Source organism: Pelodiscus sinensis, chromosome 21 (genome assembly GCF_052426305.1).
Source record: "Pelodiscus sinensis isolate ZL-2025 chromosome 21, ASM5242630v1, whole genome shotgun sequence".
In the NCBI taxonomy this organism is placed as follows: Eukaryota; Metazoa; Chordata; order Testudines; family Trionychidae; genus Pelodiscus; species Pelodiscus sinensis.
Window position 1 is genome coordinate 13,662,378 of NC_143072.1, and position 12,643 is coordinate 13,675,020.

Here is a 12,643-nt window from a genome sequence, read left to right on the forward strand (position 1 = left end):
TGGCCACCCAGCTGGTTCGCCCCCATAGCAGCCAGAGCTGGCAGCATGTGTTTCTACTGCTGGTGCACAAGCCTTAACAAAATAACAACATTTATTTCACATATGGATGGAAAAAAATAGAGGAAACATTGTTGACCGGTCAGGATAGATTAGGCGCAGTCATGATTAGCTGATGAAGACATGAACATAATTTGCCCTGTGCTATCCTGATGCATAATCATAATCAGTGTCACAACAGCTCATCTGACTCCTCACAATCATGTTCCACTGTGACACAACTTACTAGTTAATTAGGCAGCTTGTGCACTGAGACAAATGACCAATATTAATGTCAAATTGTTTTCTTGTGTTCCCCCTCTGTATCACCTGCTGTGTCTTGTTGTGCTGTTTTGGTTTGGGTTTTTTTTGGGGGGGGGGAAGATGGGGGGGGAGAAAGAGGGGGAAAAAGAGCCTGCAAGTCCAACTCCCAGTATGGGACCAGAGGCATAAATCACATATTCAGATATTTTACAAGGTTCCCTTTCAGCAGTGAGGCCTGTTGTAAATATTCTATTTAGAGGGCAGCTTGCTGCAGGGATCTTGTGCGAGGCGTCCGTCTGTGGGACAAACTAACTTTAAAACTTTCTAGGTACATGGCAACCTATTGTAAATACCGTCGCCTGTGGGCATAGCCATCATGCAAGCTGGGACAAATCCTGGCCAAGTTTCTGTTGTTAGGGCAGCACTCAGATCATACAGTTGCCATGTCTCATTTACAGACCTCATCCAAAGCCCCTGGAAATCAAAGGCAGTGTTTGGATTGACTTCACAGAGTCACTTTTCTGACCTGATCCTGCAGCACCTCCAGGAATAGTTCTTATTGCTTAGACCTCAGACGTAAGGACTACTCACACCGGGAGAGGTGGGGGGAAAGGGGAAATAGCACAGAAGCCTGGCGTTTGAAAGGGGCCCCGAGCTACTGCGGCGGTGGTGGCAGCTGGGAGTTTTGGGCCCCTTTGAAATGCTGCAGGAGCACTGCTCCGTGTGGTTCTGAGGGCTGGAGAGATGGGCCCAGCCCCGTACTCTGGGAGGTGCTAAACGCTGACTGCTCTCGGCCATGCCTCTTGCTCCCAAGGCTCCGCCCCTTCCAAGGCACAGAGATGCCCCCCCGCCGCAGCTCACCCCCAGACCCACAGTGGCTGTTGGCCCCGTTGCTCATGTGAGTAAAGCACCAAAGACAGGGGCACCACCCAAAGTACGTTGCAAACATTAAACAATTAGAACCCGATTTCGAGATGAGAGTCGACCCACCCATTTCTGTACGTGAGCAGTATCCATCCTGCAGTCTTTGCAGTGCTGGTTGGCTGGCTGCACTCTCCGCATTTAGCTAAAAACAGACACAGAGAAGACAAGTGACTCACCCAAAGGCACAAACGGCCTCGGAGTCGGCCGTGGAGCCCAGCTTCCCTGCCTGAGCTCAGACCTCTGTGCTCAGCGGACGGGATTCTCCTTTACGCTAATGTCACTTCACATTGGGATGCGAGGAAGGGGGGAGCCGTGAGCACAATTACACTTGTGCTGCGTATGCATCGCTGCAGAGTTAGTGCAGGCCCTTACTCAGGGCTTGGCCCCCCTCCCCCTCTCCCATGTGCACACCAAACCGTCTCATCGCAGTGGTGGTTTTAACCCAGGCCAATGGCGTAGCCAGATGGGCTCACTTGGCTGGGCAAGAACGGGGGGTGGGATGGAGTGGGACAGGAATGGGGTACATCCCAGTCCAGTTTCCCGGCTGGAGTACCAGGCGGGCTGGAAGGGGATGGGCCTGGGTGCAAAGTGGGTGTGCGACAGGCTTCGCCCCGACCCAGGCTAGCTGGCCTGGCTGCTGTTTGGTTTACAGACCAGGTTCTGCTTTCATTTGGGCTGAACCCCTCCCACGTTGCAATGAAGATACAGGTTGGATCACCCTCCCCCGCCCAGTGTTTCTGATACAGAGGCAGTGGAGGGAGGTGGGTCTGTGTGTAACGGTGAGGGTTCATCGATAAGCCCAGGCTCATCCGTTAACCATGTACATAAGTACATGTTCACATCCCTAGCATAGACCAGGCCTGTCAGGGCTGTTTCCCAGTCTGGTCCTCCGAGTGTAGAAGTGGGGGCTCACGAAAGACCTTAAATTCCTTGCCTCTATGGGCTTCTGCTTACAAAAACTCCCCAATGTCACAGATTCACAGGCCCTGGGAGAGAGGCTTAAGGATGTTAAATTGCAGGTACCTAGCTAATTGTATGGCCAACAGAGTTTGTACGGACGATACGATTTGTCGATAGGACTAATCAGAGCCACAGCGCGGGTAGCTCCAGGAGCTGGCTCCAGCCGGGATTGAGCAGTCCTGGCTGATGCCGGCTCCAGGAGCTGCCCGCACTGCGGCTCTGCATTTTAAATACAGTGAGAGCTGCTGGGCTCTTACTACATTTAAAATGCAGAGGCGCAGCATCCTGGACCAGCGCGAGCCGGGACTGCTCGGTCCTGGCTTGTGCCGAGTCCAGCAGTCCCTGTTCGCAGCGGACAGCCCTGCAGCTTGGCGGCAACAGCCTCTGTCCGCGAGGAGGCCCAGCTCCGCAGCAGCCTCCCCTATTCCCCTCGCCCCCGCTCCTCTATCAGAGGTAGCGGGGAGGGGAAGCAGGCAGCACTCTGGAGATAAGAGTGAACCCTGGCGGTTCCTCCCAGCGCTAAGCACCACGTGCTCCCCCAGCCCTAGGCCCTGACTGGCCTGAGGGCGGGGGAGTGGCAGGGCCTCCGCGGGCCAGACCAACCCGCTTGGTGGGCTGGATCCAGCCCACAGAGCCCTTTTTGCCCACCCTTGCCTTGGAGGCATGGTAGTCCTGCCTGGATTTAAATCATCCTGTTTCTCCCAACTCCTGGCTTAAAAACACACAAAAAGAAACAGCAAGCAATTTCAGCACTGTGTTCCATTGGTTCTTCTGGCTTCCTGCCAACACCCCCTAACTACCTGGGTTTAACCCTTTAGTCACCGAATGCTGGCCAGCACGCCTCCTATCCATCACAGGGCCTAATATTCAGCTCAAAGTTTGGGGTTTTCTAGGAACAAGTCACTGGAACTTGAGCTATTCCTTGTCCAAGCCTCTCTCCACTCTTCCACTTGTTCTAAGTAATGTCTTCATCATGGACCTACAAATCTCATTTTCTGGACTCTTGGGGGGAAAACCAACTGTCAGGATGTGGAAGTTTTGTGAAAACACAGAGGTTAGAGGACAGGACAATGCAGAATACGAATCCTTCAGTACACATGGTAATGCCTTTACTAGGAGAGCCCAAGCCCTTCCTTCCTTCCTCCCTCTCAAACTATTTTTAAAAGACAGCGAGTCAATACTTGGGTATTAAAGAACTAATTGAGTAAGCTGGACAACATTACATTGGCCAGCTGTATCACAGTAAGATTTGAACAATATTGTGGAGCAACAAAAGACGTCTTGCAAAATAACCTGTCATCCTCCCAATACCCTGTAAAGAATCGGTGTTGAGGGCACTGAAGGAACTTAAGTCTCTCTGATACAACGCTTCAAACCTACTGAGTCAGAGCCTTAGCTGGTACATCAGCTCACCTAATCCAGCTGAGGGTCCAGCCCATTAACTAATTACTTCCCCAAAACCATTAAATGCCAAGTCAGTATAATTAATTTCCATGGTTAAATGACTTTCCCAAGATCCCATAAGAGGGCAGAAGAGCCCAGTTCTGTCCTACCCCAGAGCCCGGTGCTCAAGACAACAGATTACACCTCTCTGTTAGATTCTTGGGGCCTGGTGCTACTATAAAGCCACTGACTTCATAGAATTATTCCGGATTTAAACGGGTGTGATAGCAGACTAGTCAAGCCCTTGGAGCTAATCTGACCACTGTGAGTGCAACGCCACCAACTTTAGATCAACCCTACTTTCTACTTTAAGCCCAACTAGCCGTGAGTTAGAATAGCTGCGGCTAGATACAGATGGAGCAGACAGTCTTCTCAAAGGTTACTTTGGTAACGTGAGACAAGAACAACACTCTCATCTCAGCAGTAATCTGGAGCAAGTCATGGAAATCGAGGGAGTCACTCTGGAGTTTAATTACACTGCTGTTGTCCTGTGCAGACGCTGGGCCATACTGTAATAGTTAACTGTAGCAAAATTATGTCCTGAGTCAAAGTCATGCAACCACTTTTAATGAGGTGGCTATAACTGATGAGTAAATCCTCTTCCCGTTTTCCCACCCCAAAATCCAAGTCAGTTACTATGTGCATTTTTGGTACAAATCTAGGTCCTGATCTGGCAAAGTCCCCAGGGGCGTGCTACAGACTGCCTGTTCGGAGCGTCTTACTGAATAAGGGTCTCAGAGCTGCCCCGTCCATAGGACTAATCACGGTGACTGGCTTAGCCCCTCTGCTTTTGGGGCCTCTGTGCTTTTGGGGCCTCCGTGGTGGCTGCCCCAACCATCCTATGGATGGGAGGGACCTGGGAGATTGCAGGGGCCTGGTTAGGGGGAACAGCAGGCATCTCCCTGCACCAGGCTCCTGTAACTGCTCACAGGCCGTGTTGCTCAGGGGAGGGGGCATGGGACAGAGCAGGGACAGAGTAGAGGTAAGACTTGGGGAAGGGACAGAGCAGAGACAGGGCCTGCAGAGGAGGGCGGGTTGACCGTGCCTTGTAGCAGGGGCACTGGGGGAGGGACGGCCTCTTGAGTCGGCCCTGCAGGGTATTATACAATCTGAGGACTGCTCAGGAGAAATTCTGGTGCTACAACAGCAAACGCTGACTCTGGAGATGCACAGGAAGGAGCAGAGGACGGTCCCGGTGGAACTGCGGCCTGTTCCGAGGGAGATAAGCAGCATGATGTCACTGCACGCGCTGACATAAACCTGGTGAGAGAAAACAGACCTGCAGCCCATGAAGATCCGTGACCAAGGCTGGGAGCCTTCTCATTAACCCTTTGTTGTGCTGCCACATTCACAATGAAAACAAACCGAGAGTTGCAGCCTCTGAGCTGCCCACCCTGCACTTCAGACAGAACTGAGACCTTCCCGGCTCTAGAGCAGGAGTAACTCATGTAGGAGGCCTCAGACTAAGCTCCTTTAAAACAAAAGGCCTGATTCTCATCTCACTTACACCACAGTACATTAGGAATGTTTCTCTTGAAATCACAGGAGTTAAGCTGGTTTGAAACAAGCATGGGACCAGAATCAGATGCCAGATGTACTCCAATAATGCTCAGAGTAATTGGTAAACATGTATGGGCTAGGGTTCACAAAAAATACCAAACATAGCAGGAAAAAATTGGTTGAGACAAGACAAAAAAAACCCAAAACACAACCCACACAAAAAGAAAAGAGGCACTGCGCCTTTAAATCCCCTCGCTCCCTCCTGCCCCCACCAGATGCAGCAAGGGAAGAATGTCCCAAGTGGCCTTCCGTCTGACAAAATACCGGACATTTCACATGTCCGATATTTTCTGTTTTTTTTTTACCGGACAGAGGCTGCAAATACCGGACAGTTGGGGCCAATACCGGAGACCTGGCCACCCTATGCATGGCCAGATTCTCAGCTGGGGTACATCAGCAAAGTTCCACTGGATTGGATGGATATATACTGTATCAGTTCACACATGGTGCTGAAATCAGGAATACAAGGATCGACTGGTGTCTGAAATCCCCAAACAAATTGCGTTGTTGCACCTCAGCATTGTATTCTGCCTCAAGTATATCTGACCACATATAGCTGACCACGCCCTACAAATTGTAAGATACACTATGCATGCATAGGGTCCCAATTATACCCTCATCCAGCATCAATCCAAAATGCCGAATACAGTACCAAAATATTATGATAAGCAGTTACGCAGCATGAACTGGAACTAAAGCGTGAGTACACAGATCCCATAACAATCAATTTTTTTTCTTTCAACATATCCCCAACTCAAGTTTCAACGTTAAAGGGAACATCTGAATCACTGCAGAATTTCTCCTTGCCAGTGAACACTGACTTAATATTTGTTTTAGCTCCATGTTACACTGCTGATTGAATAACAGCTTATTTTATCATACTACCAAATAACCCAAGAATGTAAGTCAATTGATAGCACTTGGATTTACATTTACTGACAGCATTTACGGGGGTAGGAGTTAATTGATTGGATTAAGTTTAATTTGGATGATCTCATGGCTGGGGGGGATGTGCCAGATTTTCACTCTCAAACCTCAAGGAGAAATTTTCAAGATTTATAGTTGCAAATAAAGCTATTTTTGTCTAACATTGTTGCACTTTAGCAGTGTTGATATCAATGATTCCAAACACTGGAAAAAAATATGGCAATGGCTCAACATAGATGTGCCAAAATAGCTATATAGGTTTGTACAAAAACACATGCACGCACAAAAAATTTGGCATTAAGCTTTAACATGAAATAACTGTTGGAACATTTAATAGATTAGGTAATGCAGCATTCCTTCCTGTCTCCCAATCATGAGAGAGATTTTTTTTTCAAAGGATCTATGCAAGGCTCTTAAGAACTTTGTGTTTACATTCTGCACTTAAAAGTGATAGTCCAGTAGCCAAAAGTGCTACATTGAAATACAATATGGATCTATTGATGAAAGATGATATTGTATTGGGGGAGGGGGAGAATATATTTAAATCTGGTGAACTCTCCTGTCAAACATTAAGGGAATATCAAGCAATCTGCAACACTCAGGCAAATAACCCTTATAGGAAGACATCTGTTTACAATGGGATTATTTACATGCATGTTGTTTATATGAATAAGGGTGCATCATCGGACTAAAGTTTACAGGACTCGGCTCTAAGGAAACTTTAGATTCCCAGAAGGTGCCCCAAGGTTGCCACAATATTAAAATTAAATGACAAATTTCACATGCATGCAAGTGAATCCCCTTTGCAACCGACGCTCTTGTTCTCGGCGTGCACAGAAGCAGTCTTGCTTTGCAGGCAATATGGTCTCATTACTAGCACTACAGTCTGCAGTGACAGAAAGTAATTGAGGTCCTGATCCCACAGAACATTACACTGCAAATCAAATCCATTGTGGTATAAGCGTTGCCAGGTGCAGATGTGGGTTTGCACAGCATGGGCATATAATCAGAAACAAATACAGGTAACATCCTGCTTTATTCAGCAGTGACAGAACTCTGGGCCGGGTTCCCATCATGAACACCTTTGCAAGGACACTGATGGCAATGGGCTTTGGCAGCTGTCTATGAGGACATAATTGGGCTTGCAAGACCCACTGCTGATAATGAGCAAGGTGGAATGACTTGATTCTCAGAGCCCAGGCAGAGTTTGCTGGACTGGCAGTTATTAAACAGATCTAAACAAATATAAACTGAAAGCTGACCACATTGGATCTGGAGCCTGAGATACAGTAATGTCCATGATGCCAGTTTCAGAGTCACTTGTCAGAGCAGGACCTCTCTTTAAGTTAGAACATGCCCAAGGCTCCAGCTACACTGGGTGTATTAGAATCACACTGATGCCTAGATGCTATTGTGCTAGGTGATTCAGAAATGCAGCAAAATCCTTACAGAAAATACACCACCATTCTAGGATAATGGTCCAAACAACTGTGATCATGTAAACTGCAGTTTTGGACTAGCACCGTGTTTTTCATAAGGCTGGGTGAAAAGCTGGGTATGATATAAATGTCTGAAATGAACAGTAAGGGTGTGTCTAGACTACAGGGTTTTGTCGACAAAACTGCGTCTACATTGCTGCTGAGTTCTGTCAACATAATGTCGACAGAACTCAGCAGTTTTGTCGACAGCTGAAAACCTCATTCTACAAGGAATAATGCCTTTTGTCGACAGAAGTCTGTCGACAGAAGGCGTTATTGCATCTACCCTGTCATGTCAACAAAGCAGCTTGCTTTGTCGACAGAACTGGATGTAGTCTAGATGCTCTTTGTCGACAGAAGCTTTGTTGACAGTATCTGTTGACAAAACTTCTGTTGACAAAAGCCTGTAGTCTTTGGCTGTGTCTACACTGCACCCCTTTTCCGGAAAAGGGGTGCAGTGTAGACACAGCCTAGATGTATCCAATGTGGCCCTCATCCTAAGAGAGAAAGAGACTTTGAAATTGGATTTTAATTTGGTCCAAAAATCTGGAAGGCTCTCCCTCTCCATTGTTGTAGTTACTGCACTGTGCAATGTTCCACATGCATTAACAAGGAGAGAAGTGCTTTTATAAATAACATTATGATGTTGTTATAACTTACTTGTCTGGATCCAGACACACCAAAAGAAGTGGATTTTCTTGGAGCAGATAAATGCTGCTTTTTAGGGCTAGTTGAAAAAATTCTATTTTTTTTAACTGAAAATTGAGCTTTCAATTAAATGATTTTCTTTAAATAAAAAGGTGTGTACCTTCCTTTTAATGTTTCTGATTTTTGTTGTTGAAAAGCCCAGTGCCTTCAAAATTATAACTTTCAGGTTTTGGCTGAATTAGTTTTTTTATTTTTACTGAAAGTTCAGATTTTCAGTAAGAAAAAAAGAGTCTAACTCCCCCCTTCAAAAATCACAAGAACTGACTTAAAAATAACAATATTTTAAAAGCGAATGGGAGAGACATTTTATTTTCCTCCTTTTTATTCGGCACATGCTGAGGCCACGCTGTCAAGCTTTTCTCTGCAACTATGAGGGGTAGAAAACTACTTTCAAAATATGAAAGCTGATGACCCAGCTAATAGTCTAATTCTACTGCCAAGGGGTTGGAGAAAACCATAAAGAATCTTAAACCTGAGAGATGGCAACACTGTGAGGAGCCCATTTCTGGAGTGGTGATTGTCTTTGGGGAAGCTACTCCAGGGATAAATTTGGCCTGGTGTAGCCCCAGATCTGCCCTGTTTCACTAGCATTGCAACTAGGGTTGCCAGGTGTCCAGTTTTGAACCAGACAGCTCAGTATTTGAGCTTTCTATCTGGGAAACAAATTGAGAAAATGCAAAAATATAACTGTCCATTTTTTTCTAAATAAGATGCAATGTAGATTGTGATGTAATGTCAAGAGTGTCCAGTATTTTTGTTGAAACCGTCTGGCAACCCTATAATGCAATCTCATGCTGGGCGGTACATCAAGGCAATGTTTAACTCAGTTTGCAGCTCATTCTGACCCCACCATCTTACAGCTGCTGCTGCAGCTGCCTGTCGGGACAACTGTTGAGCGCTGACCCCTTTCTATGGCAAGAAAGCAAGGATGGTCTTAGAGGTCATTGGCATTTGCTTGTAGGGTTGGCTCACAGCTGTGAACTGGGCCTCTTCTTCCCACAAAAGGGACAGAGGAGAGAAAAAGGGGGTGTTCACACAAGTACAAGAGGAAAGAGAGAGATGGGGAGGGGGGGGGGGAAAGGAAGGTTCAGGCCAACTTCCACAGAGAGTAAATAGCAAAACTACATGAACACATACAGGGTGTGGGTGCCTCACACCTAGCTCTGCCAGAACATGCTCTCTGTGTGAAACACCTGCGTGCCCTGCCCACACCACGAGTCCCCGGCTGTGCACTGGTAAGCGCGTGGCTCTAGGGGTGCAAGCATGCAGCTGCGTCTGGGTGGGAGCAGGTCTGTGCGAGTATGGACCCAAACGCGAGGGGGAGGGAGAGCGGGTATTGTCTTTCCTCTCCCAGCGTCCAGCCCCCTCGCCCTTTGCCGCCGGCTCCCCGGGGAGCGATAAGGCGTGTTTACCTTGGCAGCGCATCCAAGCAACAGGAAAGACCAGCTATGCAACCCCCCTGCTCAGCCCTCCCTCGGACTCCCCCTCAGTCCTAGCCCCTCCCCCCAGCAGCCCTGCCCCTCTCGTCCCCTCCCCACCCCGCCGCATCTCCGCGGCTCCTCCGTCTCCCCTCCCCACTGTCCCCTCCTGAAATTGCATCGCCTCCTTGGAGGAGCCGGAGAGAGACGCGCGCAGGGCAGGGCGGGGGCCGGCTCAGGCAGCTTCGCCCTCCCGCCTTTCGCAGGGCTCCAGCTGCCTCCGGCGCCCCAGTGCGCCCCCGGAGCCGAGCCCAGGCGCGCAGGGCGGAGCAAGCCCGGGGCAGCGAGCGGGGCCCGCCAGCAGGCGGAGGGGGCTTGCCTGACATCAGTGGCCTCGGTACCCGGGGCCGGCTTGCTGCCTTCCTCACCCGGGTGCAGGGAGCGGTGCCCGGGCGGAGCGACCGCGCCCAGCCCACCATGGACACGGTGGCCAGCGACATCGCGGACCTCAGCAGCCAGGACGCGCAGAGCGTGTGCGAGGCGCTGGGGCGCTACGAGGACACGCTGCGGGGCGCCGTGCGGGAGATCCACGTGGACATCCAGGTCTTCAAGCAGGGGGTGGACCGGCAGGTGGAGGAGGTGCTGCGCCTCGCCAGCCCGCTGACCCGCACCGTCGCGGAGCTGCAGCAGGAGAACCAGCGGCTGCGAGCTCAGGTGGAGCGCTTGGCCAAGCAGGTGGAAGCCCTCAGCAGGTCGGCTGGGCTGCCGGCCGGCTGGGCTGCGGAGTGCGGGGCAGCCGGGGGGAGCCCCCCTAGGGGACCCAGCTCTCCTGGGGCTGGCACAAAGCTGGCCAGGTTCTCCAGCCATGCCACCTTATCCATGACTGGCAAGAGCCAGGTAAGCACAGCCGAGGGCCGGGAAGTTGTGCTGGGGGGGCGGGGGAGGTCTTCTGGTGAAAGATGATACGCTTTGGGTTGTCTGGCAGTGTTCCCTGTAAGCTGGGCACTTGGGTGGCCACCCAGGAGAGATTAAAATGCTGCCCAGCTGATTACTGGAGCATGCACAGCCGGCATCATGTGATTGGTGGTGCACATCCACACATGCCTCGGTGCACAGAACAAAATGTATTCCACTTGATGGAAGAAGTTAGAGGGAACATTGGTGTCTGGGCCCTGCAGGGTGCTGGGGGTGGAGCTTAGGCACCTATCCCAAACCAGGAAGCAGCCCTGTACAGGAGGGACTAACCTAGGAATTTTCAAAAGCCTCAGTTCCCCTATCCGATTGCTTTGAACAGAACATTTGATACATGGGCTAGTCTGTGAACTGGGCCTGATCGGAGATTTCACTTCCTTTATTAAAATCAGCTGGTGGCAGTGACAGGTTAAAAGTAGTGCAAAGATTCTGGCTCCACAACCCCATTTGAAATCTGATGATGTTATTGCCTGTTGTCTCTCTAAACAAAAGCTCCATCTAAGGATTGTTTTTATTTCTGCTAGTTTCTTCCTTGAAGCGTTTAAACATGTATTGGTCTTTAGGCATGTAGGGCCAGGTCCCCAGAGGCTATAAACTGATATAGCTCCATTGAATCAGCCCCCCTGGGGATTGCATGAATGAGAAATTGGAAAAACATGACTATATACCTAGGGCTCTCAAGCTTGACCCCAGAGGAATCCCTGCCCAAGGAAACTGTGTAGTGTGCTCCCTTTCTTCAGTAGCCTCTTTATGAGCAACAATAGAATTCCTCCCTGCCAGGGGTGATTGAGTGTTCTCCAGAAAGGTGGGGGGGGGGGAGGAGATTCCCTGCCCCCCCCCTTGTAGGACAGGGGTATGGCTCTGAGAATAGGCCCAGCCTAGAGAAGGAAGTCAGGCTGTGTTCCAAGCTCAGAAACTTGCAAGAGCGGATAGAAGTGCTGTGTCAGTAGCCTGTAGCTTAGTACATGGAAACCCCACAGAGCCCAGAAGGAACTCTGGAGGAAACATGATATCCAGGCAAATTATTTATTGCTGTACAAAGAACAGAGGGGCAGGGACAGCCCCTACCATGGAGAGGTGGTAGTCAATCAATGAACACCTTTCTTGGCCCATCAGGGCCCCCCGACAACTACCAGAGGATCAGGGCCCCCCGACAACTGCCAGAGGATCACCGTATGCCCGATAGATTATACAGGGGCTAGGGATGGTAAGTATAAGGCAGTGGAGAAGCACAAAACAGTTTTAAGGTAACTGAAGCTCTGGATCAATGCATGAGTCAGTTGTAACCCCAGCCTCCGGCCCTTGAAATATGAACAGTTCAGAGCTCTTAAAGAGCTTGACCATGGGGCAGGTGTCAGATTGCTCTGCAGGGTAAGCTGGATATCAAGTGACTGATCTGGACTGAGTTGAGCCAAGATTGTTTTATGGGGCAGTTTCATTTGCCACAATCTTCCAAACGATGACCCGAGGAAGATCAGCTCTCTCTTCACTCTCACTGCCTGCTTTAGAACACTCAGGATCAAATAACTCACGTCATGCTGTCACATAGGGCCCGCAAGCCACTTGGACAGTTGCTGCCGCTAACTGCATTGTGAGGCTTTACTCGACCCTTTGGGAAATGGCTTATTGAAAATAGGGCAAGTTTTATTACAGACTAGGTAAGTGCTTAAGAATTTGGCCTGTGGTACATACGTAACAAAGATCACACCTGATTCAAAAACACACTCAAGTCAATGGGACTCTTTCTACTAAAGCCATAGGATTTCAGGTCAGGACTATAGACCAGAAAGATCGTGTAAGTGCAGTATTACCACCTCCCATTCTCAAAGAATCACAATATTAAAAAAAATTAAATGGGCTTTTTCCCATCTTTTTGAACACTTGGCTCCTGTTTTCAGTACATGGGAGCAAGACGCTTCCTTTTCTTAAAAGGATGGCTGAGATAGGATCAAT

The 12,643-nt window shown here is 49.3% G+C and overlaps 1 protein-coding gene across 2 annotated transcripts in view; it reads left to right on the forward strand.

Moving 5' to 3' along the window:
* The first annotated feature begins 10,195 nt into the window (after positions 1-10,195).
* SMTNL2 (smoothelin like 2) overlaps positions 10,196-12,643 on the forward strand; it is an 81,072-nt gene continuing 78,624 nt past the window's right edge. For both annotated transcript variants that reach the window (XM_006113291.3, XM_006113292.3), the window contains exon 1: positions 10,196-10,615. In XM_006113291.3, the coding sequence (XP_006113353.2) occupies positions 10,196-10,615 (420 nt within the window). The remainder of the gene's footprint in view (positions 10,616-12,643) is intronic.